The 23,584-nt window shown below is 50.3% G+C and overlaps 2 protein-coding genes across 3 annotated transcripts; one reads left to right on the forward strand and one right to left on the reverse strand.

The window, feature by feature from the left end:
- Positions 1-1,209: 1,209 nt before the first annotated feature.
- On the forward strand, positions 1,210-12,122 carry SAP30L (SAP30 like). Of its 2 annotated transcripts, XR_013957792.1 has the most exons (5): positions 1,210-1,662; positions 3,406-3,528; positions 5,146-5,244; positions 7,166-8,842; positions 10,636-12,122. XR_013957792.1 is itself a non-coding variant. In XM_080627051.1 (4 exons), the coding sequence occupies exons 1-4, from the start codon at positions 1,477-1,479 to the stop codon at positions 7,292-7,294; spliced, it is 537 nt and encodes a 178-aa protein (XP_080483177.1). In that variant the 5' UTR covers positions 1,210-1,476; the 3' UTR covers positions 7,295-12,122. The 2 variants fall into 2 exon arrangements, 1 of the variants encoding a protein (XP_080483177.1); XM_080627051.1 differs by having other exon boundaries at positions 7,166-12,122.
- An 8,677-nt stretch (positions 12,123-20,799) lies between these two features.
- HAND1 (heart and neural crest derivatives expressed 1) lies at positions 20,800-22,229 on the reverse strand (the record flags this gene model as incomplete). Its single annotated transcript, XM_080627084.1, has 2 exons — positions 21,325-22,229; positions 20,800-20,901 (listed from the first exon to the last, which is right to left on the reverse strand). Exons 1-2 carry the CDS (start codon positions 21,823-21,825, stop codon positions 20,800-20,802), a joined length of 603 nt encoding a protein of 200 aa, XP_080483210.1. The 5' UTR covers positions 21,826-22,229.
- Positions 22,230-23,584: the final 1,355 nt, after the last annotated feature.

Here is a 23,584-nt window from a genome sequence, read left to right on the forward strand (position 1 = left end):
GGGTAACTTGTTTCCACCTCCTTCCCACTGGAGCGGCGGGCTCCTGGCACTGGTGTCCCCGGGAGAGTGCACTGTGGTTCTTTGCATGACCCAGGGTAAAAAAAGAAAGTAATTGCCTGAGGGCACCAGCAGCAACTGAGACAAGAAGCAGAACTGTCCCTGGCACTCCAGGTTTGTTCTGTGTTTGGTACTGCAAGGACTACCTGGACCACAGGGATTTTGGTGTTTCAGTCTCCTCGTGGGAAGCCTGCAGGGCACGTTGTGAGATGTCTGCTATGTGGAGCAGGATCATTCAATGGTCGAGGGCTGGAGGGGTCTCTTCCAAAGCTATTTTGTGTGTGTGATTTAGCACGGTTCATTCCACGCAGAACACACTGTTCTGCATCCAGGCTTCCACGCTTTGAAATGATTTTAGTCTGTAGAACCTTTTTTTTCCTGTTTGTACATAAATTCCTCTATTCAGGAAGATGAAATCTTTTTCCATTTACAGCTGCTTCTGCAGCTCTGACAGCAGCATCTGCAGCAGCATCTGCTGTCTACATTACAGAGGTCACGGTGCTTCCAGAACCCCACAGATCAGTAAGAATTTCTTCCCCCCTCACTTCTTGCCTCTTTTATAGGGTTGGTTTTGTTTGTTTTGGGTTGTTTTTTTCCCTGAAGGCGACAGAAAAGAACTTCACCTCTGGAACCGCTTTTCCAGCACTAACTTTTCCCTTTCCCTACCTTATACATAGGAAACACAGATTTGGTCTGTCAGCCAGGGTCTTTCCTACCTACGTGCCACCGGGGAGGTTTCTGTGGTGACTGCAGCGGAAAGCCGGCGCTTATGGAGCACGGCGGTACGAGGCAGCGGGGCCGGGCCGCTGCTCGGGCAGGGCGGTCCAGCTGTGCGGCGGGAGGAGGCCGGCGGTGTCCTTGGGGTCCTCGCGGAGCCCAAGGAGCCGGTGCCGCTTCCTGGCCCGCACCGAGGTGAACCGGGGCCGGGGGGTGTCACCGCGGTGCCTGGCAACGCCGCCAGCCCCCCGCTCTCCCGCCGACCTTCCGGCTGCCGTGCTACAGGGGAGGCGGGCCGGCGCCGCGCTGTGGCGGCGAGACAGGCGCTGCCTTCCACCAATAGAAGCGCGGAGCGGCGGTGTAAGCCCCGCCCCTCGAGCAGCACTGCCCAACCAGCGCCCCGCCTGCAGGCGCGGGGGGCGGGACTTCCGCTGCCGGGGAGGCGGTTTTGTGTGTGTGAGTGAGTGCGAGCGGTGCGTGCGGGGTCCCCGTGGGCCGCGGCGCTTGGGGGGCCCGGCGCGGCCTGCCCTCCCCTGCCGGCGCTCAGGGGGGGTCCCCCTTGAGGGGGCCCCGGCAAGAGTGGGGGGCCCCCTGCGAGGGTGCCGGGGTCCCCCCCCCCCGGAGGGTGCGGGGTGACGGTGGCAGCGAGTGTTTCCCCGGTTGTCGGCTCCCCGGGCGGGGTGAGGGGCGGGCAGGTGGGCGATGAATGGTTTCAGCACCGAGGAGGACAGCCGGGATGGGCCTCCCGCCGCCCCCTTTTATGGCCAGAGCTGCTGCCTCATCGACGACGGGGACCGCTGCGTGCGCCCCGCCGGCAACGCGTCCTTCAGCAAGAGGATCCAGAAGAGCATCTCGCAGAAGAAGCTGAAGCTGGACATCGACAAAAGTGTGAGTTGTGGGCACCGATGAGACCCCAAGGACACCCCTTCTACGGCCCGGCCCCGCATTGCGGGGAGGCCGCCGGCGGGAAGTTGCTGCCCCGCCGGGCGAACTGAGCCCTCCCGTGGCCCCGAGGGGGGTCACTGTACCCCAGGAGCGGTGGGGACACGGGTGCGATGCTCTGTGGGGTGAAAGCGGTTCGTCTATACCGCGTTTTCCCATCGGCAGCGTTACCACGCTGGGGCTCGGGAAGAACGTGCCGGAGTAAAGTCACGGCTGTTCTCCTTGCTTGTTTCCTGAGGGTTAATGAAGCAGCGCTGAAAACGGTGTTTGGGGAGAAGCTTTCAGGCGGCGGGGAGCACATAATGATCGGGGAGCAAAGGGACCTTTGCTTCGGAGGTAATAGCTCGGGTTTAATTTCGGTTTCGTATTGAAAGCCGCTGCTGCAGCTAGGTGGAATCAGCGGGATTCCTGTTGGAGTTAGGGCTCACTGGCGGTATTCTGTCAGTTGCTAAGAATTCCTATTCCCCTAAGGCAAGTTATTACTGCATCTAATGGAAAGGTGAGGTATGCTGCCTCTTCACCAGGGCACCTGCATGCTTGTTGGCTGGTCGGCACTGAGCAGCTCGATTTGCTGCTGACCGCTTAGTGACATTAAGTGACAGCTGTCAGCTCAAGATAGAAACAGATCGCTTGCCAAGTAGAGAAATAGGTAGAGCAGAGCAGCCCGTCAAAGAGTACAGAAGGAATTTCTCAGAAGCAGCTCAGTTAATGGAGTTCTGCTTTTCTTACCTGATTTTTGAAGATTAAAACCATTAAAATAAGAAACAAAAAGGTAAAGTTTTGTGTTGGACTGTTTGGCAGCTTCCCTGCTTGGCTGGGTCTGTTTCTGACAGCCTGAATACATCACATCACGGGAAGAGAGTGACTCAATTTGAACTACAGTCTTACTAAAACCCAGATTATTTGTCCTGGTTGTAGTCCTTAGCAGATTTGTCTAGTGGAATAGTAATTTCTTTCACTTTAGTAATGTCGTTGTTGACAGATGTAGGCTTTAGAAATAAAGAGGAAATCAGACTAGTAACTCAAAATGAAGGGAACGTGTGAAGCTGGCTGCATAAAGCGATTTCAAATGTCGAGTGTCTGTGGCTTTTGCCTGACAGGTAGCAAGTGATTTTGATCATTTGTGGTTCTTGGTTTTCTATATGCTAAGTTTAGTGAGATAATGTTTGTTAAACAGGGGGTTCCGTGGCAGGATAAGCTGTAGGAGACATTTTCTTTTGGTTTGCTTGTTTGAATTGAGGTAATTACCTAACTTCTATTTGGTCTAGATTTTGAAACACTTGCATTAATAATGTTCTGTACTATTCAAACCGGACTGTTCAGAAGAGTAGACCAGAATAATGTTTTTCTTGTAGTAAGTCCTGAAGCAAATGCTCTTCCTCTACACAATTACCTGGGGTTTTTTTTCCTGACATACAATTGCAGCCATAAAAAAGAAATATATTATCTGCAGAGATTGAGCTGGAGCTCTCCAGTCCTTCATTTTCCTTTCTTTTCATGTTTGTAATGTAAATTATCTCTACCTCAAGAGGACGATATCAGGCCTGGGCTTTAAGATTAGAAATTCCTTACCGACATGAGGCAGGCAGTCATGCCAGTCACCTGTAATGCTGCTGTGGAAGTGACTGCTGTTGAATGCTGTTCTGCAGTACCCGGTTTGATTGGTTTTTCACCACTTCTGGTTCTTAGGTGAGGCATCTGTATATTTGTGATTTTCACAAGAACTTCATCCAAAGTGTCCGAAACAAAAGAAAGAGGAAGACAAGTGATGATGGGGGTGACTCTCCTGAGCATGAAACGGATGTCCCAGAGGTTAGTAGGTGTCAAGTGGGTGTAGGCTGCTTTTGAGCATGTTGAAGTTTCTCTTGGATGTTTTCATGTATCAGAAAACACTGACATTTTAAATTGCAGCTCCACTGAAACTGCTGTGGAGTTGCTCTCACTTTTCAGGGATACTTTTGTTCTGATGTGTGAAAATGTCCCAGTTTTCTTCATTCCTGTGTGAGTTCTTTGCTCATGTAAAGTTCTGTATAAAAAGAGGTGTAATAAGGTAACTGCACAGCCTCATTTATGTGCTGCTTCCAAACAGGGCTGTTAAAACAGTATTGGCTACTAATTCTTACTTAAAAGTAAATTATTTTCAGTGGTGACTGAGGCCCCGATATTTTTCTTTGTTACCTTCCTATGCATCGTTTTGCAGGTACACTAGAGGATTCAGTAGGTCACTCTCTCCATATTTGGATATTTGTTATCCAGGAATATTTAGCTTTTCCAGAGCTTTGCATAGATGGGATTTTTGGCGTTATTCAAAACAACCCTCAGATAATCTGTAACCTCTTTATTTGGAGGAAATAGGCCTGGGGGAGGTTGTCTGTGTTGCAGAACGCTAGAATAACCTCTTCTCTGTGCCATTGTGTGCTATATTTGCTTTGGTGATGTTTCTGGTACTGCTGACATCGCAGAAAGTTGCCCAGAGGTGATGTTCAGGGTTCTGGCCACCTCAGCAGAGCCCTCTGCTGGAAATGCCGCCTCTGCCGACAAAAAACAGTTTAATTTTGGGGGGAAGCCACCAAGAATCGCTGTGCCTTGACTGCAAAGCTCTGTCCACACACCTCCGGTGTGGAAGCCTTGAAGGAATAGCAAGTTTTTGGTCTGTTTATTTTTTTAAGGATACCTGATCTTTGTTGTAGCTGTTTGTGTTTCCATTCTAAAAGGTTCTCCATCAAACCTTTCCTATACAGGCTTTATGTTAGTTGCCAGGATGATTGGTGAAGACCTAAAAATGTTAGTGCTTTAGAGCATGCAGGGTATTTGGTGGTTAAAAACTGAGGGATGCACGTCACGTAACTGATCAGGGAGCTCTGCACTGTGTCAGCTTTAATGTCATTTTCTTCTTGGTTTTCAGCAGATTCCTTTTGTCTTTGAAACATGGCATTTTCCACATGATTTTCATCTTCCTTCCTGCAACCTCCCCCAGCTTTGCTTTTAAACTGTGCACTTCCCATTTAAGTATTTGAATTTCATTTCTTCCCTGTCTCTGCACTCTGTTTTATGTCAGAAGCCATTTGTTCAGTGCCTGCTAAATTGATATTTCATGTGTGAGCTTTTTCAACCTTGTGGGAACAAAAAGTTCCTCTCTGCTTGGAGGTTGCAGAGGTGTAATTGAGAGCAGAAATTGGCCAGCAATTCTGTTGACAGCATGTGAACCAGAACAAAATTTTCTATTTCCCTGAGGCTGTTTTGGTCCTTCAGTATTAACAGATACAAAATATACTCAGATTTGTCAGTAAGGCAAGCTGATGTGGTGCTGAATGCATGCAGGGAGAAGTCCTGTTGAGGAAGAAAGCATTATTTTTAGATAGCTCAACATTTCTACCTGATAATAAGCAAATGGTGGTGCTCATTCCCTCTTCTCTGCATCACTTCCAGGTTGACTTGTTCCAGCTCCAGGTGAACACCCTGAGACGTTACAAGAGGCATTATAAGTTGCAGACTAGGCCTGGACTCAACAAGGCTCAGCTGGCAGAAGTAAGTGATGACAGAGATAGTGTTATCTTTATTATTAAAACACTTTTTATCTCCTCTGCTCACGTGCTTGTTTTGTGGACACTAATGCCTGTAGTGACTCTCGCTAGTACCTACCGTGTGCTCTGCAAAAGGTTTCAGGAGATGACACCAACAGAAAGCTGTTTGCTTGCTTTCACCTGAGACAGTCATGGAAGACATGGAAGCGGGCTCTTGAAAGCATGTTTTAGTAACTTGCTGTTATCTGCTTCCTTTCCCTCCTTGTTCGTAGGCACAGTTCGTTACCTTTAGGGTACAGAAACAACCTAGTTTGCAGTGGCCAGGGTGTTAGCTGAAAATGGCTGTTCTACTGAAACTGAGACTTACACAGTACTAGTCACCCCCTGTTAATTTCTCTTTCATCACAGGCACTTGAACTGGTTGGAATTGCTTATTATTAAAGGCAGAATCTCTGACCATGACTTCGGATTCCTTATTTCCTCCCTTGTCCTAATGTTTTATGATTCTGTATTAAGTCAATAAAAGGCTCTTTCCTTAAGGGCCTCTACTGCTGCTTTCTCACCATATGGGGTACTACTTAAGAAAGAACTGTCTGTATCTCTCTGTTATTTGAGCTAGGTGTGCTGGTGTGCATCTGCTCTGCTCTCTTTCCTGACTTGATCTGAAGGCATTCAGCGGGAAAAATCTTCTCTAAACTGTAAAAGTGAAAAATCTGTAGCGGGTACTGGAGGCTGATTTTGTAAGCTGAGGCTGTCACAACTGCCCAAAACTGTTTTGCTTTAAAGACAAAAGCCAGCAGACCAAAAAAGACAGCAAGATGCTGTCTTGCACTCTTTCAAAGTCAGGGCGTGAATATACAGAATATAGCAGATGTGTAGTGCATGTAGGAGTAAGTTAAGTGAAGCAGGGTGGGTGTATGTCCTCAGTAGTAGCTCCAATTTGTCATGTTCTACCTAACCAGTTCATTGTCTCTCAGCTACCTCCTGCCATGAAGGACTACTTACTTAGGCAATTTACCATGAATGTGCCCAGGAGTTAAATAAAACTACTGTGCAAGCAGAAAATAAAGGGAGCCTAACTTCAAGTTGTCACACACTTCCCAGATTTCCTGTGAAGTCTGAGCAGCTTTGACCCTACGCTGGATCCTCGTCCAGCTCCCATGCTTGAATCACTGCTGCCTGAGGCTCTTAGACTCCTGCTGCTACCCCACCGTAAGGAAAACTCAAACTTCCATAAATCTTCTTGGAGTGACTTATTGCTCAGCCTGCATCAAAATCCAGTTCTGGAGCTGTGTTGGGTATCAAAAAAGAGCTTCTTCCATATGAGAAGCAGATCTCATCCAGCTCCATGTTTTCTACGTTCATTTTCTGAGGAAAAAGCAGCTAATGGGTCAGGGTTTATGCCAGTGCCAGAGAGGGGTAGCCCTAACCAAATCCTAACCCTCCCCTTGCAAATCCCCTGGTGTTCCTCTCAGTGAAAACTTATCCAGTGCATTTTCCTTTGAATTCTAAAACTTTGCTACATCTTGTTCACACATCAAAGTGTTTGAGTATTTCTGACACTCTCCTTTAGAATACTGAGCTGCAGGGAGAACTTGCTGTCCAGATAATCTCAGCACGAAATGTCACTTAGGAGAGGCCACGCTGCTTTGGCAGGAGGACGTTCTGGCTTCCAAATTTCACTTGTAGGTTGGCTACAAATACTGCTGACATAGCAAAACTCTGCTGTGTTCATAGGCACATTCCAGCTGTAAAGAGAGAGAGGTAAATGAGGACTGACAGTTTGAATTGGTGCATGTTTGACTAAAAGTATATTACGCTCAGTGGCCATAAAATCATTTTTGGAAAGTGAAGAGAAACCCTGTTCTGATTATTTCTGCTTTTTAATGTCAGACTTTCTGTCTCTTTCCATGTTGTCCTTCCAGACTGTCAGTCGTCACTTCAGGAATATTCCTGTGAATGAGAAAGAGACGCTTGCATATTTCATCTATATGGTGAAGAACAACAAGAGCCGGCTGGACCAGAAAACAGAAGGTAGCAAGCAACTAGAATGAAGATGAACAAGACTTGGGATAAGAGAGACCTTGAAGGAACAGATGGTATTGTGCATTTTAGGTATATAAAAACTGCTGAAGATATTGTAAATTTTTTTCTAAATGCAGTAAGTCTGGATGACAGAAAAAGCTATAGACATTGTTATCAGGAGTATTGGGAAACATGTGCCCAGCATGTTTCTGAAGACTTCTTCCCCTCATTTCAAAGTCACACTGGAACAGAGAAATGAGGATAATGCAGAAACCAAGTAAACCCATAGGACTGTGGAGTTTGGCAACTCAGTGTTCTAAACCATTTCTGGAAATCTGCATCTCAGTGCAATTCAGATCACTGATGGAATTTTCCCACTGAATTCAGACTGCATCACAAGCCACCAGTGCAGTTTGTCTTGGCCGAGGACTGGAACAGTGACAGAGATTAAATCCATTATTGAGGTGCATGGGCCAGAAGTTTGCCTGAAGCTTGCTCCCCACCTGCACATGCTCTGTCCTGCCTTGAGTCAGTGCTTCAAGTCCCAATTTTCTACAGCTGCTCCAGCTCACCAAATCTGCTCCCGTGAACTCTACTTCACTAGTCTGAAATTGATTTATTTTTCTTTAACCATCCTTCCTCCCACCCCCTTCTGACATGGATGCCAAACAACTCTCTGCAATCTCTTTTTCTAATTTCTTTTATTTCAGAGCTCACTAATTAATTGTCTGTAAGCATTCAAAAACTTCTGCATTTCCTCAGAATGTGGTATTAAGACAAATACAGCTTATCTGCTGGGTCTGGTCCTGTTGGTAGAAATGCTCATTTAATTCACTTATGTGTATTTCCTTTGTATTCAAGGCTCAGTGGTGGTAGGTGAAACAGGGACATCTGTCTCTTAATCTCTGTGTCAGATCAGGTATCAGTCACAAATGAATTTTATACTGAAGATGCTCTTCAGCAGGTGTCTCAGAACTGCTGTCAATCAGTGGGCTCAGCAGTCTCTTTTGGTAAAAGCAGACTTATGCTGATGGGTGTAGTACTGTGACTGGGAGAGTGACCTGAGTGGAGCATGATGCATTTCATCTATCTTTGCAATGGGCAAGAAGTATCAAAGGATTTGCCTTTTATGAGCATCACATGTGCTTTCGTAAGAGCTGTGTGAGTGGAGTACGCTGGTGCTCTGTAACTGGGCACTGTAGCAGGAGATCGCTCTGATTTTGTTATTTAAAGCCAAGGTGTCCTTACAAATAATGCAGTGGTTATTTTGGCAAAAGGAGCTTATGAAAGTGTTGGTTGTGACTGACTGTTCTCCAGTGACCTCAAGTCTCTTCAAGGGGATGTCGTAATTTAAAGCACCACTCTTTTTTTGATGTTTTGATGTCTCCATTCTGTAACAAGATGCCAAGACTACACATAGAGAGTATATTCTCAACAAGCCTTAAGCAATGAACTGAACAATAGAGAACTTTGGCTAACATTTTCTCAATGGCAGGTTTTACTATTCCGAAACTGGATGAAGCTTTGTTGAAGAGCTAAATACACGTCATGATCCCAGCTCAGTGCTGCTTCAGAAGGTATGAAGGGTTCACATGGTGAAGCTCTTGTTGAAGCTTTCCCAGGGTCTCTTAAAATTCAAGTCATAATTTAAAGCAAGCTTTTCACAAGCTCTGAAGCGTTTGCTAATACTCCAAAAACGTGTTCAACAAACTTTGACATGTCTCCGTCCTGTGTCATAGGCAGAAATACTCTGTTATGGTACACGTCCCATTTGTGAAGTTTTGGGGAGTGTGATTGTTTTCAGCATTTCCTTGTTCAATCCAGTATGGATTTTAAAATCATCAGACGAGAGAGGTTCAAGGAATGAGGAGAGAATGTCTTGTGTCGGTATTTCATGAATGTTTAAGAAGTTCCTAATTACTGGTCCTTTTCTTATTGAAAGGGTGGAGTAATTCCCACATCAGTCACCATGATCTGGCTTCTCTTATTCAGGACAGATAGCTAAGAGGGTTCTCTGACTGCATGGGTAATCCTCAAAGTGCTCGTGTAATCAGAGGATATTACTAAGGGAAAATGAGTTTCTGAGGTGAGAGGGTTATGCCTCGTTGTAACTTCTAGACCAAAACTGTAAAAAAATGTAGTTTGTTTGGGATTTACCTTTTTTTTTTGTTGTATTTTGTTTTGTTTTATTCCTAAGAGTAAATAAATCTGTTGGGGTGTTTTAGCAGCCAGCAGCGAAATGATTCATTTCAAGGAAATACGGTGGCAGGTTCCATCTGTTCAGGTGTATTCACTGGGATGCTTTTGTGCAGAGGTGGTACCCAGGAAACTTATTTTTGTTTTCCTTAAAATAGTCAATTGATGTGAAATGTGATCCTGTTGGGTCACTTTTAAAGCAATTATACCTTTTTTGGGAAGAAAAATGAAATTCTTAGTGAAGTGTGATGATGAAGAGATGTTTACCAGCCATTAGCAGTTGTTTATAAGGTGGAAAGCTTGGAGGCAAGACACCAAAGAAACAGAAAAATCTTTGGCTGTCGGACCCCACAGCCTTATAAACCCTTGCAAATGCCTTATTACCTTGTTCTCAACTGAGCTGAACGCCTTGAGCAAAAAGAAGCCGATGTCTTGTTGGAAGGGTTAGCCACTTTATGGCTCCCATGCTATAAACTGAAATCACGCATCAATTCAGTAGCAATATCCATGTTCAGGGTGCCTGTGATTCTTGAAAAGCATTTAGTGTCTAATAACCAGAAAACGTAACAATGCAATTGTCGTTCTGTATGAATCCATGCTGTGTATTTGATTCCTTATGCTGCATGCCAATTAAACAACAAAAGACTTTCCAACTTCTTTTTGGTTTAAACTTCAAAGTAAATGTGTTTGAACCTCACACTTGTGAAGCCATGAGGTGGGACATTTGCTCAGCACTTTTAGACATGACTTGTTGGAAAGGTGGAAGACCCAAATTGCTTTGGCTGGTATGATGAGTTTGCTTTTCCTTTTACGTTTTTGCTTTTCACAGATGGGCCTTAAATTCTGTCTAGCTTTGAACCATGGAGCACAAGCCTTGGGGGGCATGGAGGATGACCAGATGTCATCTTCCATTTCTAATAGTGGAAGCTTATTTCTTACAAGCCTGCATAGGTGACATTCACCCTGGGGCAGAGGAATCGTCTTTGAAGCTCTCCAGCTGTTACAGAGCCTAATTCAATTACATTGCCTAATTCAATTCTCATTGAAGAGTTGCATTAACTTCATTAGACTTCTGAATAGATCCAAAGCCATTAGTATGAGATCCAAATAATGCAGAAACATCTCTTCTGAGGTTAATTCCATCCTGTATGCTGACCCTTTGCTCACTTTAAAGGAAGAAGAAGAAATCATTGCTGGTAGTTATCGGCTTGAGCTCAACTCGAGGGAGTTGGAAGCATGTGAAGACTCAAGATGGTGGCAATCGGATGGCTGAAAAGCGCAAACCTATCCGAGGAGGCTGTGTTAGAATGCAGGGTCTGAGTTTCTGCATCTCGGAGAATACTGTATAATGTGAATTAAGCAATGGCATTAAAAGTTAATGTTTCTTTTGCCAGGCACTTTAGATGCTCAAGCCTGAGAAAAGCAGAGTGGGCAGATTTATACCTCTTGTCCCCTGTACTCTGGTGTCCTGGTTTTCCTTAGTAATGTGGCTGTAAACCACTAGATGCCCTGGTGTGCAAGACTTGACCACAACATAGCAAGCCTGGCATTTCAAGTTAGTTTGAAGTGCAAGCTGGATTCAGAGAGGCTTTGAAAACAAGAGCCACAATAACCCACAGTGAGTGTGTATTTTCAAGGGGGTCATGTTGGCACAGAGATGAAACAGGACATGGCCCACAGAAGGACTGAACAACAGTTAGCAACGTGGAGGAGGATTTGTTCAGTGTTAGCTCTTGTAATGGATGTTTTATGAGAGGGGAAGAAGGGGGGAGCTGCGCACTTTACATCTTTTGGTTGAGCCAAATGTAAATACCAATGGGAGAGCTTCAGCAGTAACTGCAGTTGGAGGGGAGAGAAATGGTCTGCTGAGGGACTGTTTATTTAAATGTGCAGATCATACACTTCCCTAGAGCACTAGAGTCACTTTGCCTCTACAGTTTAAACGAGGGGGCAATACAAGGCAACCTCCTGTACGAAAGGAGTCCTTGTACTGCCCCAGGTATTGACTGAAGAGCCCTAAAGGTGAAGGAATGTTATTGATGCCTCACTCCTCTTGTCACTGCTGCCCTTTAACCATCTCTAGCTTATCAAGTCAGGGAGTTCTCATGTTCCACTTTCAAAGTGCAAATGAACTGTTAGGATGTAAGATACTCCTTGCACTTTTCACAGCTATCCCTGGTCTCGTGGCTTGGACTTCCTGGTGAACACATCTGTTTGGAATGAATTGAAGTGTGGGGAAAGGAGGAGGCTCCTGCCTTAAACCTGAACTTCCTTGCAAGCGACTCTGCAGCCCCCCTGTGCAATAGGAGGCTCAAGAAGCCCCTTAGCTGAGCCCAAACAGGGCTGGGTTTACTCCACAGCTAGAGCGCAAGGGAGGTGAATAGCAGGTAACTTGCAGCGTGGCTTGAAGTCTTTCAGCAGGCTTACCAGGAGAGAAAAACTGTGTTCCCTCTTCTGTTTCTGGCCTCCATGTGATGTGCTGATCTTATGCCAAATGTTTTGGACACCTTGTATTTTTAACTGTGTAATATAGCTGTGTATTGTTAAAGCAACTTAGTAACTTACAGCAAAAACTGTAGAACTCATTTCTCTGAGGTGTAGGAGATGTCCTGCTTCCACTGTGTATGAGACTTTAACTCTGTACTGTCTGACAAAGATACAATGCTGAATTTCACTTTAATAAATGATCTATCTAGCAACGAGGCCTACATTCCCTTCTGTTTGCCTTTCTGCCCTTACCACTTTCAGCTCCAGAGCTGATGGAGTTCTGCTATGCATGACCCTTTTGCGCCAGGCTTTTCTGATTCACTGTCATTTCCCACCTCCCCAAGGCTGGAGTATTGCAAGCACAGAGGGGGACAAGGAGTGTTGGGCCTGAAGCTGGGAACTCATGTGATGGGGTATTCTGTGACAAACCTGTGTGGGTTGTGCAGGTGTACATCATGGGGATGTTGAATGCCACAGTGAGACAGCTCACAAGAAAAAAGGAGGTGGTTGGAGAGCCACATGAGCTTGCATTTTGGGTGTTGGGCTTTTCTGTGCTGGGGATTTTCCCCTCTGTATTATGAACAGTCAAGCGCAGCATCTTAGTTGATTGATGTTTCCGAATGAATACTCTTTTGTTCAACCCTGTGCTTCTGCTTACTTGAAGTAAGCTATGTCTCAACCCTTGGCTATGTCTCCTGCCTGACTGCTCGCTCCTGTTGTCCAGAGTTGAAGCTGCATCCCAGCTGATGAGATGGGTGCTACTCCAGAGCGATGCTGTCCTGTGGCATCCCAATGTTCAACTCATTATTTGCAAGATCCTGGTCTATGTAGTGCTGTTTCATTTCTTTTCCCCATATTGTTCTCCTCCTGACTCTCAGCCTTACAGGCAAAGATGCAGTGAGGAAGTGAGTGATGCCGGAAACTGGGGCTTGAATACTTGTTCTCCTAAACCCTGTCATGGCATTTCCTAAGGGTCTGCTGGCACTGCCTGAGGCATCCTGTAGCCTTGTTTTTTAGCCAGGAAAGGGGTTGTGGTGTAGCTTTTCAGACTCTTGGGTGTCACAAAGGAGGATGTGGAGAGCTTTACGCTCAAAATACGTGACCTGAATTTATTGCTGTCACATTACACTGTTGATGTGCAGTAAAGATTTGCACTGATAATTCTGCAACATCTCCTGTATCTTATTCCTTGGTGCTGTCTTACAAGGAACTGACCTGTCTTCTCATCACTATTCAGTTCACAGCAAGGGATAAATTGGCCTCTGGGAGGAGGCTGCCAGCTTGCACTGTGGCTGTGTGGTGACTTCCAGCCAATGCAGAACATGCCTGTTGATCCTGCAGGCAGGAGGCACTTGGTCCCCTGTCCTCCATCCCAGGGCATTTGGTAGCAAGGGAGTGGGGACTGCAGGAAAGAGAGCTTAGAGAGCTGAACTGAATTGTGTTGGTGCTTTACTCTGCTGTGAGAAACAGCCAGTGATCAGCAGTTACATTTGAGTCTGATGCTCTCTTAGATTAAGGCTGACCTTGATGTATTGGAGACCTGGGGGAGACTGAGGTGACACATCAGAAGCAATCCCAGTGTCCTCAGTGCCTGTGTTTATGAACTTTGGAGGCCTTTGCAATGAACAAGGATCTTTCTGTATGAGGCAACGTGCTGCTGCCCTGCTACCAGTGTTGTGCCTGTCTCAGGGAGCTCTCAGCTGAAGAAGGTCAGACCAGAGGGGATACAGAAACACGGAGCAAGTGTGGATCACTTCACAGGGCATCCCCTGTGTGTTGGTCAGGCTTTTTGAGGAGGTATCAGGGAAAAGCCTTCAGGTAAGGGCAGCATAACCCAGTGGAAGGGGAAAAGCCCTGTCATTTGCATTCCCAAACTGGTGAGTGTGGGCTCTTCTGCCAGCACAGCGAGGAGGTGTCCTCCCTAGGGAGAAAGGGCAGAAGGGCTGCAGGAGGAGAGCTCTAAGCAGCAACCTATTACGCAGGCACCTCTTTAACATGAGAGAGCATAGTGGGAACTCTGGTGACACAAATACACCCTGCCAGCTAATCTGTTCTTTCTGTAGACTAATAAATAATGCTGCTTAACCTCATGTTTGCTCCTTGCCAAGAAACCCTCAGAAGATTTCAAGCTCAAAAGCAAGGAGGAACCTGCTCAGTCTTTAACAAGTTCACACCGAGAAACCAAGCAACCAGATCGATCTGACGGGCCTGCAATGCACATCTCTGCGCTCCGTGCTGCCGTGCGAGGGCAGTGTTTGCTCAGGAACCCAGCGCTGGGTGCTCTGCAGCAGCACCTCGGAGCCCAGCGCAGCAGCGGGGGGACCAGGGAGCGCGGTCCCATCCCGAAGCTGCCTCCTCGCTAGGAGCGGGCTGTACCTGTCGGATGCCAGCGGCGGGATGGTGCTGCAGTGGGATGTGGAGATCATAAAACCGGTTGGTTTGGGGCTGGTTGTGGGGTTTTGTTTCCCCTGGTTGGACATTGAAATTGAACACGTCCGATTCTCTGCGTGCGCAGTCCAGCGGCCTCCCTGCAGCACTGATGGAAACCAGACTTCGGCTCCGCGCTCCCCAGCAGAAAGGGCAGCGCAGAGGACTTGGGAATAATGTGAATGTGGATTTAATGGTTTTATGGTGTAGAGATGGGGCTGAGCAGGCTGAGTGCGCAGGGGAGAGCCCTAGGACATTTTACTTTCTTATTTGATTTCCCTTGTATCCAATAAGGGATGACTGCATGGCTCTGCCAGCATTCAGTCTCATTTTGCCAGGAGCTGGAGCCCATTTCACATCTCTTATCCTTGTATGCTTGTTCCTTAAGTACCTCAAAGCCCCTTAAAGCGCTTTTACCTAGTTGTTTTTGGAACGTTCTCCAAGACCTGTTCACTTTCTGCATTGCAGGAAGTCCTCCATGATCCCCTCAGCATCCTCATCAAGGAGCACCATGATGCCATGGGGAAGACAAGAGGCTGTGAGACAAGGGAAAAGGGAAGTGTTGAGTAGGTGAGATGGCTCTGCTGCTTCTCCGACCTCCATATGGACTGCCAGGGACCAGAGAGCACAATGACGGGCACCACATTAGCAAGCTCACTCACCCAGGTTGTGGTCACAAAGCAAAGAGGAGGTTCTGAGTCCAAGAGGTGTGCGAGCATTGCCTGCATCTCTTTCTGGTCTCAAGGTGAGCAGAGGGTGCAGTTTCAAGGCTGATGCCAGCTCTATGCACTAGCTCAGACTCGTACTTCCTTCCAGCTCCTCAGTTCAGGAGGAGCTGCTGGCCGAGCAGTTAAACCAGCCTGCTCTGATCCCGCATCCCCCCCGGCTGCTCCTGGGTCACTTACAGGACATGAGAATTTTGTCAAGGTATCTGCAGTCTAAGGGGGAAAAAAACCTTTTCCTCTCAATTCCTCACTTTCAGCTGCTGGTGACGCCATAAATTCCCTGCTTCTCTGGTTACTGTAAAGCCTTTCAGGGTGGTCAGGACCTGAATTTCTCACCCAAAAGAACAAGCAGGGAAAAGGGAAACTTTGCAAGCGAAGACTTTCCCTGCTGCAGGGATTCATTGTGAGGAATCAGTGGGCTCACAGTGTGAGCTCTTGCTTTGCAGTCCCTCAGCTCAGGCCTCTTGAGTAACTCGCTCTCCTCCCACCGGTAAATATCCTCCTCCCAGCCCTGCCTGGCTCCTTGGCCCCTCTGACCTGCAGGCTCTCAGGTTTGCTATTGCATTTCAGATTTGTGGTAACCAGGAGAGGCAGAGCTCGTCCAGCATCACACAGCATGGAGATGGCAGAGTCCTGCTGAGCAAAGGGCCCGGCTGGTTTTACCCACTGCCCTGAACTGCAGAGCATTGATCCTTCACCTGATAGCCCCAACTCCATCCTGGGCCTGAAATCTATCTGCTGCATAGGACACCAGTGGGCTGCTGTGCCATCCCACACCATCCAGCTTCACATAAGGGCTCTGCTGAGATGTCAGGGAGAAGCTCAACAGGCAAATGGTAGCAAAGTGTCATTGCAGCCAGAGAAGATGCTTGCTAATGGTATTGCTCCACCACAGAGCAGGACACGGATGGGTCATTCTGCAGAAAGCCGTGGTGAGCACCTCTGCTAACCCCATACCAAGCACTTGTGAGAGGAGTAAATACTCACTTCTCCAACACCCTGCACTGGGGAAAAGGCCTTCCAGTGCTAGCAGCCCCAGGCAGGGACAGCCACAGTGCGAAAACCCAGACAGTTTGGATATGGTTTAAAAAGTAATATAAAAGAAAGGGACAAAACAAGAGGGAGGCATCATCTCCCTGGTGTTTCCGGTCTTCCCATGCTTGGACATCATTTCTACAGCTACAGATTGGAAATTCATTTTCTCTTTTGATGGGTCTCCGGATTCATGACTCCAGAAGCACGGAGATTCGAGGAAGAGCTATTGCATGTCATGAACCAGAAAATCCTCCCCACCAGAGCGGTGCTCCCAGGAGACAGCCTGGCTTGGGAGCCAGTGCCTGGGCTGAGAGGCTCCGGGTGTTGGGAGAGGATCAAAAAGCTCCCCTGGCAGTAAATCTTTCCCCTGCCGTGGTACTCACTGGGGCTTGTGGCCGTTCCTCCGAGGTCGGCCCCGGGTCAGGATTTCTCCTGTCTCCTTAAACCCCAAACGTGGAGATTTTTGTCTTATCTTTGACGCCATCTTGACACCGAAAACAAATTATGGCCCAATTACCCTTGCTGAGCGGGGCTGGGGCTACCTTAAATGGCCAGAACCATCAGGCGCTTCCTTAAGCGGGGGTAATTAGAAGGGGGGGTACCCTTGGCATGGGGCTGCCCTTGTGCCCCCCTGCTTGCCATAGCTGGAGGGGGCATCCCCTCTGTCCCCATCCCATCCCACCCCATCCAACCTACTCACTCTGACCCAGCCATGCTGCACCCCTGGGCTCCAGAGGGGCCACAGCAGAGTCCAGGCAGTGTCCAGGGGTTCCCCCCACCCCAATGCCTCCCGCAGCCCCATGTCATTGACCAAAGAGGCCGATGATGGGAGGCAGGAGCCCTGGCCCTGGCCGTGACCTTCACATCTGGGGACCTCTCATCCGGAGCAGGGACATTTCCCTGCTCAGCCCAAGGAAGCAGCAAGCGACAGGATCACGGCCGTACTGCTGCAACAACCGACATGAAACATTAAACATGTCTTTTTCTTCCCTTATTCCAGTGACATTAAAGCTGCGTGCGGGGGTTTCTTGCCTGGGTTCTGCCCTGGCGGCAGCTGTTGTGGGAGCCAACATGCACTGAGCTGGGCCCCAGTCTGTGCTCATTTGGAGTCTGCTGCTCCAGCCCCTCTGCTCATGGAAAGTGTGTGCAGAGCCAGGTCTCTTCCAGGATCCATCCCATGGAGCAGGGAAGTGGAGCTGTGCAGCGATATGGGACACCCTTCTGGCCCTGCAGGTCTGCTCCAGGTGCCCTCCAAGCGGGTCACCAGGAGGTGGGCTGGGTGTTTCTTTCCCTTTTTTTCTCTTTTTTTTCTCTTTTTTCTTTTTTGGCAGATTGGTATTTTATTTGGCTCCATTCTGTCTACCGAGCTGTCCAGTGTAACCCTTCCCTTGCTGCTCCCGAGATAAGAATAGGCTCCCCCGAGATCAGATAAACAGGCTCATAAATACCTACAACAACAAGAAGCTGGGACTGGGCTTGGCAGGAAGGGAGGGGATTAAAAAAGAGGGGGAAAAGCCGTTTCTTTGCACGTAAACCCCAGGGGTGGGAAGAGCCCGATGGCCAAGCAGGGCAGCAGGATCCCCTCTATGGACCCTCACAGCTGGATTCCAGCGGCAGGGGACACGGCACGTATGATGCTGCCCCGGGGCCAAGCGATCCCTGTGCGCGTGTGCTTCTATCCAGGCAACTGCAGATTGAATCCTGCGTGCCGGGAGCGCGCGGCTTCCCAACGGCATCAAGTTCACGGCAGGGTCGAGCTGTAGCTGTGCGCTGAGCCACCTCCCCTGGCGATGAGTGAGGCTTTCAGATGGCCGAAACCTCAAAGCTGGTGCTCAAACTGCTCTTCTTCCACTCAGGGTTGATGCAGCCGGTCCCGGGAGCCCTGCTTCTGCCTGCTGGGATGCTGCTGGGATGCAGCTCCCAGCTACACGGGTTTGCTGCCTGAGGAAGAGAAGCTGTCCCTGTGCACAGCTCCCACCCCCCTGCAGCTACTTTCCCTTTGGGGTGAAGGGGTGACCCCATCCTAAGCTGCTGAGCTCAGCATCAACACCCTTCCCAGCCCCGGAGATGAGGCAGGGATGGAGCTTGCTGCTTGCAGATATGCTGCTTCTAAAGCATGGGGTTTTGGGAGCGGCAAAGCCCAGGGAACAGGAATTGTTCAGTGCTCTTTTTCACCCATCCTACCCCAAAACGCTGAGCTGGTATCTTGCAGGAAAATGCCCTTGCTGGGCAGGAAAACTCTCTGCAGATGGAAACAGAGAGTGTTTTCCCTTCCAAAATCACAACGAAGTGAGGGAGGCTGGCATGGACTTTCCCAGAGGTTTATCAGCAGGTACCACCACCAGAATCTGGTGATGAGAAAAGCAGCAGCCAACGGATGCAGGCAGAGCATTGCCTGGCTCTGCAGGGTGCCCCTTTTCCAGAAGGAAAGCTGGAAACTCACAGGGAAAAAACACCAGAGGTTCTCAGTGAGACAGAGGAGGGTCCGCAGACTGCAAACCATGTTTGTGGTGTGCCAAGACTGAGGACACCGACTCCTGTGCAGAACCCCCAGCCTCATGCAGCAGAGCAAATCCTAGGTCCCCCTGTTAACCCTTTCTCTTGTCTGATGAGAACAGCCCCAACCAATGCCGTACGAACGCAGGGATACAGGCACATGTGACCAGGATTGGTGCTGGACACATTTACAGTGTGCTGGATTAGTGTTAGCGATAGCTTGGGAGCCTTCCCATAAAACCCCAACACTTTTACACTTTTTGTGAAACCCAGCCACAAAATAGGATATTTGGGGCTTATTTTCTGCATTTTATTTTTTCCTTCTCTTTTTTTTTACCTTTAAATGTATTTAGGTTTAGGAATGCCCTCTTCTAAATTCACTCATGGCTTTGGTGCCGTGCTGAATTTCTTATAGCCCAAACAAAACTGAAACCTCATCAGTGCGGCACTGCTGCTCTCAGGCAGTCAGTCCGTCCTTATCTTCACCTCATTCAAAGGGATCAAAAAACACATCGGGAAAGCAGCGGTGCAGCAGCTCCCAAACATGAGGAGGCTGATTCCCGCAGCCTGATTGTTCAAGGAACTTTAATTGCATCCCAAAGCATTTGTGTGTCCATCGGTCTGTGTTTGTACACACACACGAAGTGGTTACAAACCCCGAGCTGCTTCCCCACTGGTGAGCTGCTGTGTTTTTGGTGTGTGTGGCTCCACACACACAGATTGATGGATCTATCAGTGATTTGCTGATCTTGCATCACTATTTCTATACCTTTAAACACAAGCAAAAGCTGGGATTTAAATAGAAAATGTAAATGCTCCCAGCTGAGCCCTCGGATTAACCTTCCAACCCCGTGCTGGTTCTCTTTGCCCTGAGCAGCCAGACGAGTGTCAAGGTCTATCTTGGTGCTCCTGGGACCGGCAGCATGGCCAGGCAGGATCAGGCCCTCAGCACATTTGAGAAGCCACTGCTCAGTAACAGAGCTGAGTGTGTACAGTATAAAGGATCGAGGATTCAGCTTTAGCTATTAAGGATTATTAAGGATTTAAGCCTAAGAGGTGACAGAGAGGACTTTGGGCTGTATGAGCGTTGGTGTGTCTGAGGCTGGTGGTATCCATGTGTTTGATGGTGAGGGGGGAATGCTGCTCCTTCAAAATGCAGCCGAGGCAGCGGCTAAGAGGGGATCCCTGTGAGAATGGAGTCGGGAGCTGCTGGGGCAGGGAAGGAAGCCGAGCCCTGGTTCTCTACACCCAGCAGCATTAAAACAGGGGCTCCACAGCCCCCTGGTGCTCGCGCCATCCAGACGCTGTAAAGGCCTGATCCTGCCATCCTTCCCCATGCTGAATACAAGTCCGGTCCCTCTAGCAGGTCTCCAGGGTGAGGAGGGAAAGGGGTTGTAAGGCGGGGGCAGTTTGTGCTCTGGGATGGACAGCGGGTACCCGTCACAGAGCCCACTAGCTCCTGGGGTGAGCAAGCACAGCACGAGCAAGTCCCAAAGGATCCCATGGGAGGGAATTCCGTCACATGGATCGGCCCTATAGCAAGGTACTGATTTCAGGGGAGTCCTTAATCCCGCAGGGTCTGTTATCCCGGCAAAGAGCGGGATCTGAGCAGACGGGGAGGGCGCAGGGGTCGGAGCCGAGGCTGTTTGCATAGAGTTTGTATTTTATTTCATGTTTCTGTTAATTATTCCGTTTTAAATACGTGGTGCGGTGCGCGCGGTCCCTCGGGAAGTGGTCATGCAGATCTGAGGTAGAAAACCCGGCACAGGAGTGTTCCCAAATGCACCTCTAGGTAGTTTCACCGCAGCCACACGTCGGTCGGGCAGCGGACGGGAACAGGGTTTGGGGCTCGTATTTACAACAGCAAACGAACTAAACCGCTTCAGCCCGGCCAGGGGGGGCAGGAGCCGCCGATCGCTGCTGGCAGCGGGAAGGAGCAACGATTACTGCAAACAGGGGAAGGGGCGAGGGAGGGAATGGCCCCGCCGGCCCCCGGTGCCGACGGGACAGGCAGGATCCGGCCCCGCAAGGCGCCCGTCTCTTGTCTCCCGCGGAGCATCGGCCTCGGCGGGGGCAACAGGGCCCGGGCTGGCTCCGGGAGCCGGGCCGGGCTCTCTCCGGCATTGCACATGGAGGGGCGAGCGGGGAGCGCCGTCGTGGGAAAGCCCTCAGGGGTTCAGTTCCAGGGCCCAGACCTGCTGGGGCCAGCCCGTCCGGCCCTTCAGCTTCTTCCCGCCGTGGCCCAAAGGCTGCGAGTAGACCTCGGGCTGCTGCGGGAGAGGAGAAGGGGAGAAGGGGGAGAAAGGAGCGATCAGAGGGACCTGGGGCCCGGGCACCTTGTGCCAGCCTCGGGGCTGCAGCCGAGCCCGCGGTTCCTACCAACCCGAGGATAAAAAGGAGGTTTTTGGGGTTCCCACCCCTGCACCCCGCCCGCTGCGGCGGGGGGAAAGCGGCCGCCCTTGCCCTAAAATGCGCCCGATCTTCCCGGGAAAGCGGCAGGGAGAGGGGACAGAGGGACCGGGGTTCATCTCTCGGGGAAAGCTGGGATGGGCTTTCCCTCCTGCGGGTGTTTGGTTTTAAACTGGGGAAAAGAAGAGCTCCAGAGGGTTCGGGAAGAGCGTTTTTTGCGCAGCCCCGCGGCTTTCCCTGCCCGCTCACGGCCCTGGGCAACGGGGTCCCGACCCGCTTCTTACCGTCTCCCTTTTCCTCTTGTTCTCCCTGCCGTCGGCCTTCTTGAGCTCGGCTTTGAAGCCTTCGGTGTCCCCGGGCTGGCTGTCCTTGGCCAGCACCTCCATCAGGTAGGCGATGTAGCTGGTGGCCAGGCGCAAGGTCTTGATCTTGGATAGTTTGGTGTCGGCGGGCACGTTGGGGATGCACTCTCGGAGCTCGGCGAAGGCGCTGTTGATGCTCTCCGTCCTCCGCCGCTCTTTCTTGGGTCCCCCGACCCCTTTCCTCCGGCCCAGGCGACCGCTGAGAGCCTCCAGCCGCCCCGGGCCGGCCGGGCCGTACTCGGCGGCGCCGTAACTCGGGCTCTGGCCGGGGAGCTCGGGAGTCACCTCGGCCGGGCTGAGCACCCAGCCGGGGAAATAGGCTCGCTCCTGGTGGCACCGCGCCGCCGGCCCGAGGAGGAAGGGGTCGTGCAGCATGGGGTGGTGGTGGTGGTGGTGGTGCTGGTAGCCCCCTACCAGGTTCATGGTTCGCCCCGCTGGCCCCGGGGGCCGCGCTCAGCAGCGCACCATAGCCGGGATGGGCTCCCCGCCGGGCGGGCAGCGGGGAGGCAGCTCCGGCGTGGTGCTGCGGTGGTGGTGGTGGCTTTGGGGTTTGGGCTGAAGCGGACGGGGTTTGGGGTTTTGGGTTTGTTGGGGTGGGTTTTTTCCTTCTTTTTTTTTCTATTAACCCCTTCTGAGGCCTCCCAGACGTTATATTGGGCCGGGCCCCCCCCCCGCCGCGAGCCAATGGGCAGGGGAGGATGCTCGGGGGCCCCGGGGGGAGCGGGCGGCGGAGGGGGCGTGCGCCGCTCTGTCGAGTCAGTTTATTTGGGCTCACACCTCCGCTGTTCGCTCTCGCCCCCCGCTTGCTCCCTGCTTGCAAGGAGAAAGGGGTGAGGAGGGACCCGAGGGGGAACCCCAGCTCCCACCCCGTCTCGTTTCCATCCCCTCTGCTTCGCCGTTCCCAGGGCACGGTGCCCGGGCAGTGCGGGAGGCTCAGAACACCACGAGCCGGGCATGAGCAGCCTCATGGGTGATGGGGGAGAGGGGCAGGAGAAGGCACTGGGGAGACCATGGGCTGGGCATGGCAGGGTGAGGGCAGGGGGTGCTCCTTCCACATGGAGCACATTGCCTATGCATGCCCTGTGTGTATGCGGATGCTGTGCTGCACACAGATGCACACTACACGCCTTCAGGCACGCTGCACGAGTGTACAGCACATGTATGCAGGTAGGGCGCACACGTTACTCAGACACACTGGATGTGTTGCCTGCACATGTCACAAACACAGAGATGGTCACACACCATACTCCTCTCTGTGAAAAACACACACAGACCACCAATAAGTTACACACATGCACTTAACTGTCCCCATATATATTACATACCCCCACCAGCAGCACACATATGGTACACACACAATGTCATCATACATGTTGGATGTATGGCATATAAACACACACATATACTGCACAGCCATGCACAGACACTGCACATACATACATAAATACATAGAGATTATACTGTCCACACACACAAATACATTTACAACAGAGCAGTGGGGCCCTGCCCTGCAATTCCCTGTCCCAGCCTGGCCACCAAAGGGATGGGGGTCCCATCGGGGCTAGGATCTTGTACTTCATGCAGCCCCCAAACCCAAGCCCAGCATGGGGCCCTGCAGTGGGCAGCACATCCCACTCGCCCCTGCACCCATGGGACGTAGATCCCTGGGGTGATGCCTCCCAGACCCCGCTCTGTCGGTTGACATTGGGAACGACCCCTGCTCTCACTCCCACTACTCCCAGTGCGGATACTGGGCACAGCGGTGGCGATCACAGCGCGGCGGGGCAGGAAGGGGCTTCGGGCCCGAGGTATGTTAGCGATTAACGGCGCTTTGCAGCGATTCATCTTGCAGCGGAGGGTGGAAACGTTGGAGGGTTGTTTGCAGGCGCTTGTATTAATCATCCGGGCTAACACACCATTAACGTCCTCCTGCATTTTAAAGATGACAAATTTTATTTGACTTCTCTCAATCACGGTTCCCGGGCGGATTCGGGAGCCACTTAAATGCCTCGGATTTTCCATCGTTAGCTGTTACAAGGCGAGCTGCAAAGGCAGGAGGCCGGGGGGGCCAGGGCAGTGTGCAAGGGGGTCTCCGGCAGCCAGGGGGCTTGGGGGGGGGAAGCGGCCGTAATGGATCTGCCCAACCTTGCTCCCCCCTGCTTTGTTCTTAGCTGCTGCAAAG

The sequence above is a fragment of the Psittacula echo genome (genome assembly GCF_963264785.1).
Source record: "Psittacula echo genome assembly, chromosome: 11".
In the NCBI taxonomy this organism is placed as follows: domain Eukaryota; kingdom Metazoa; phylum Chordata; class Aves; order Psittaciformes; family Psittacidae; genus Psittacula; species Psittacula echo.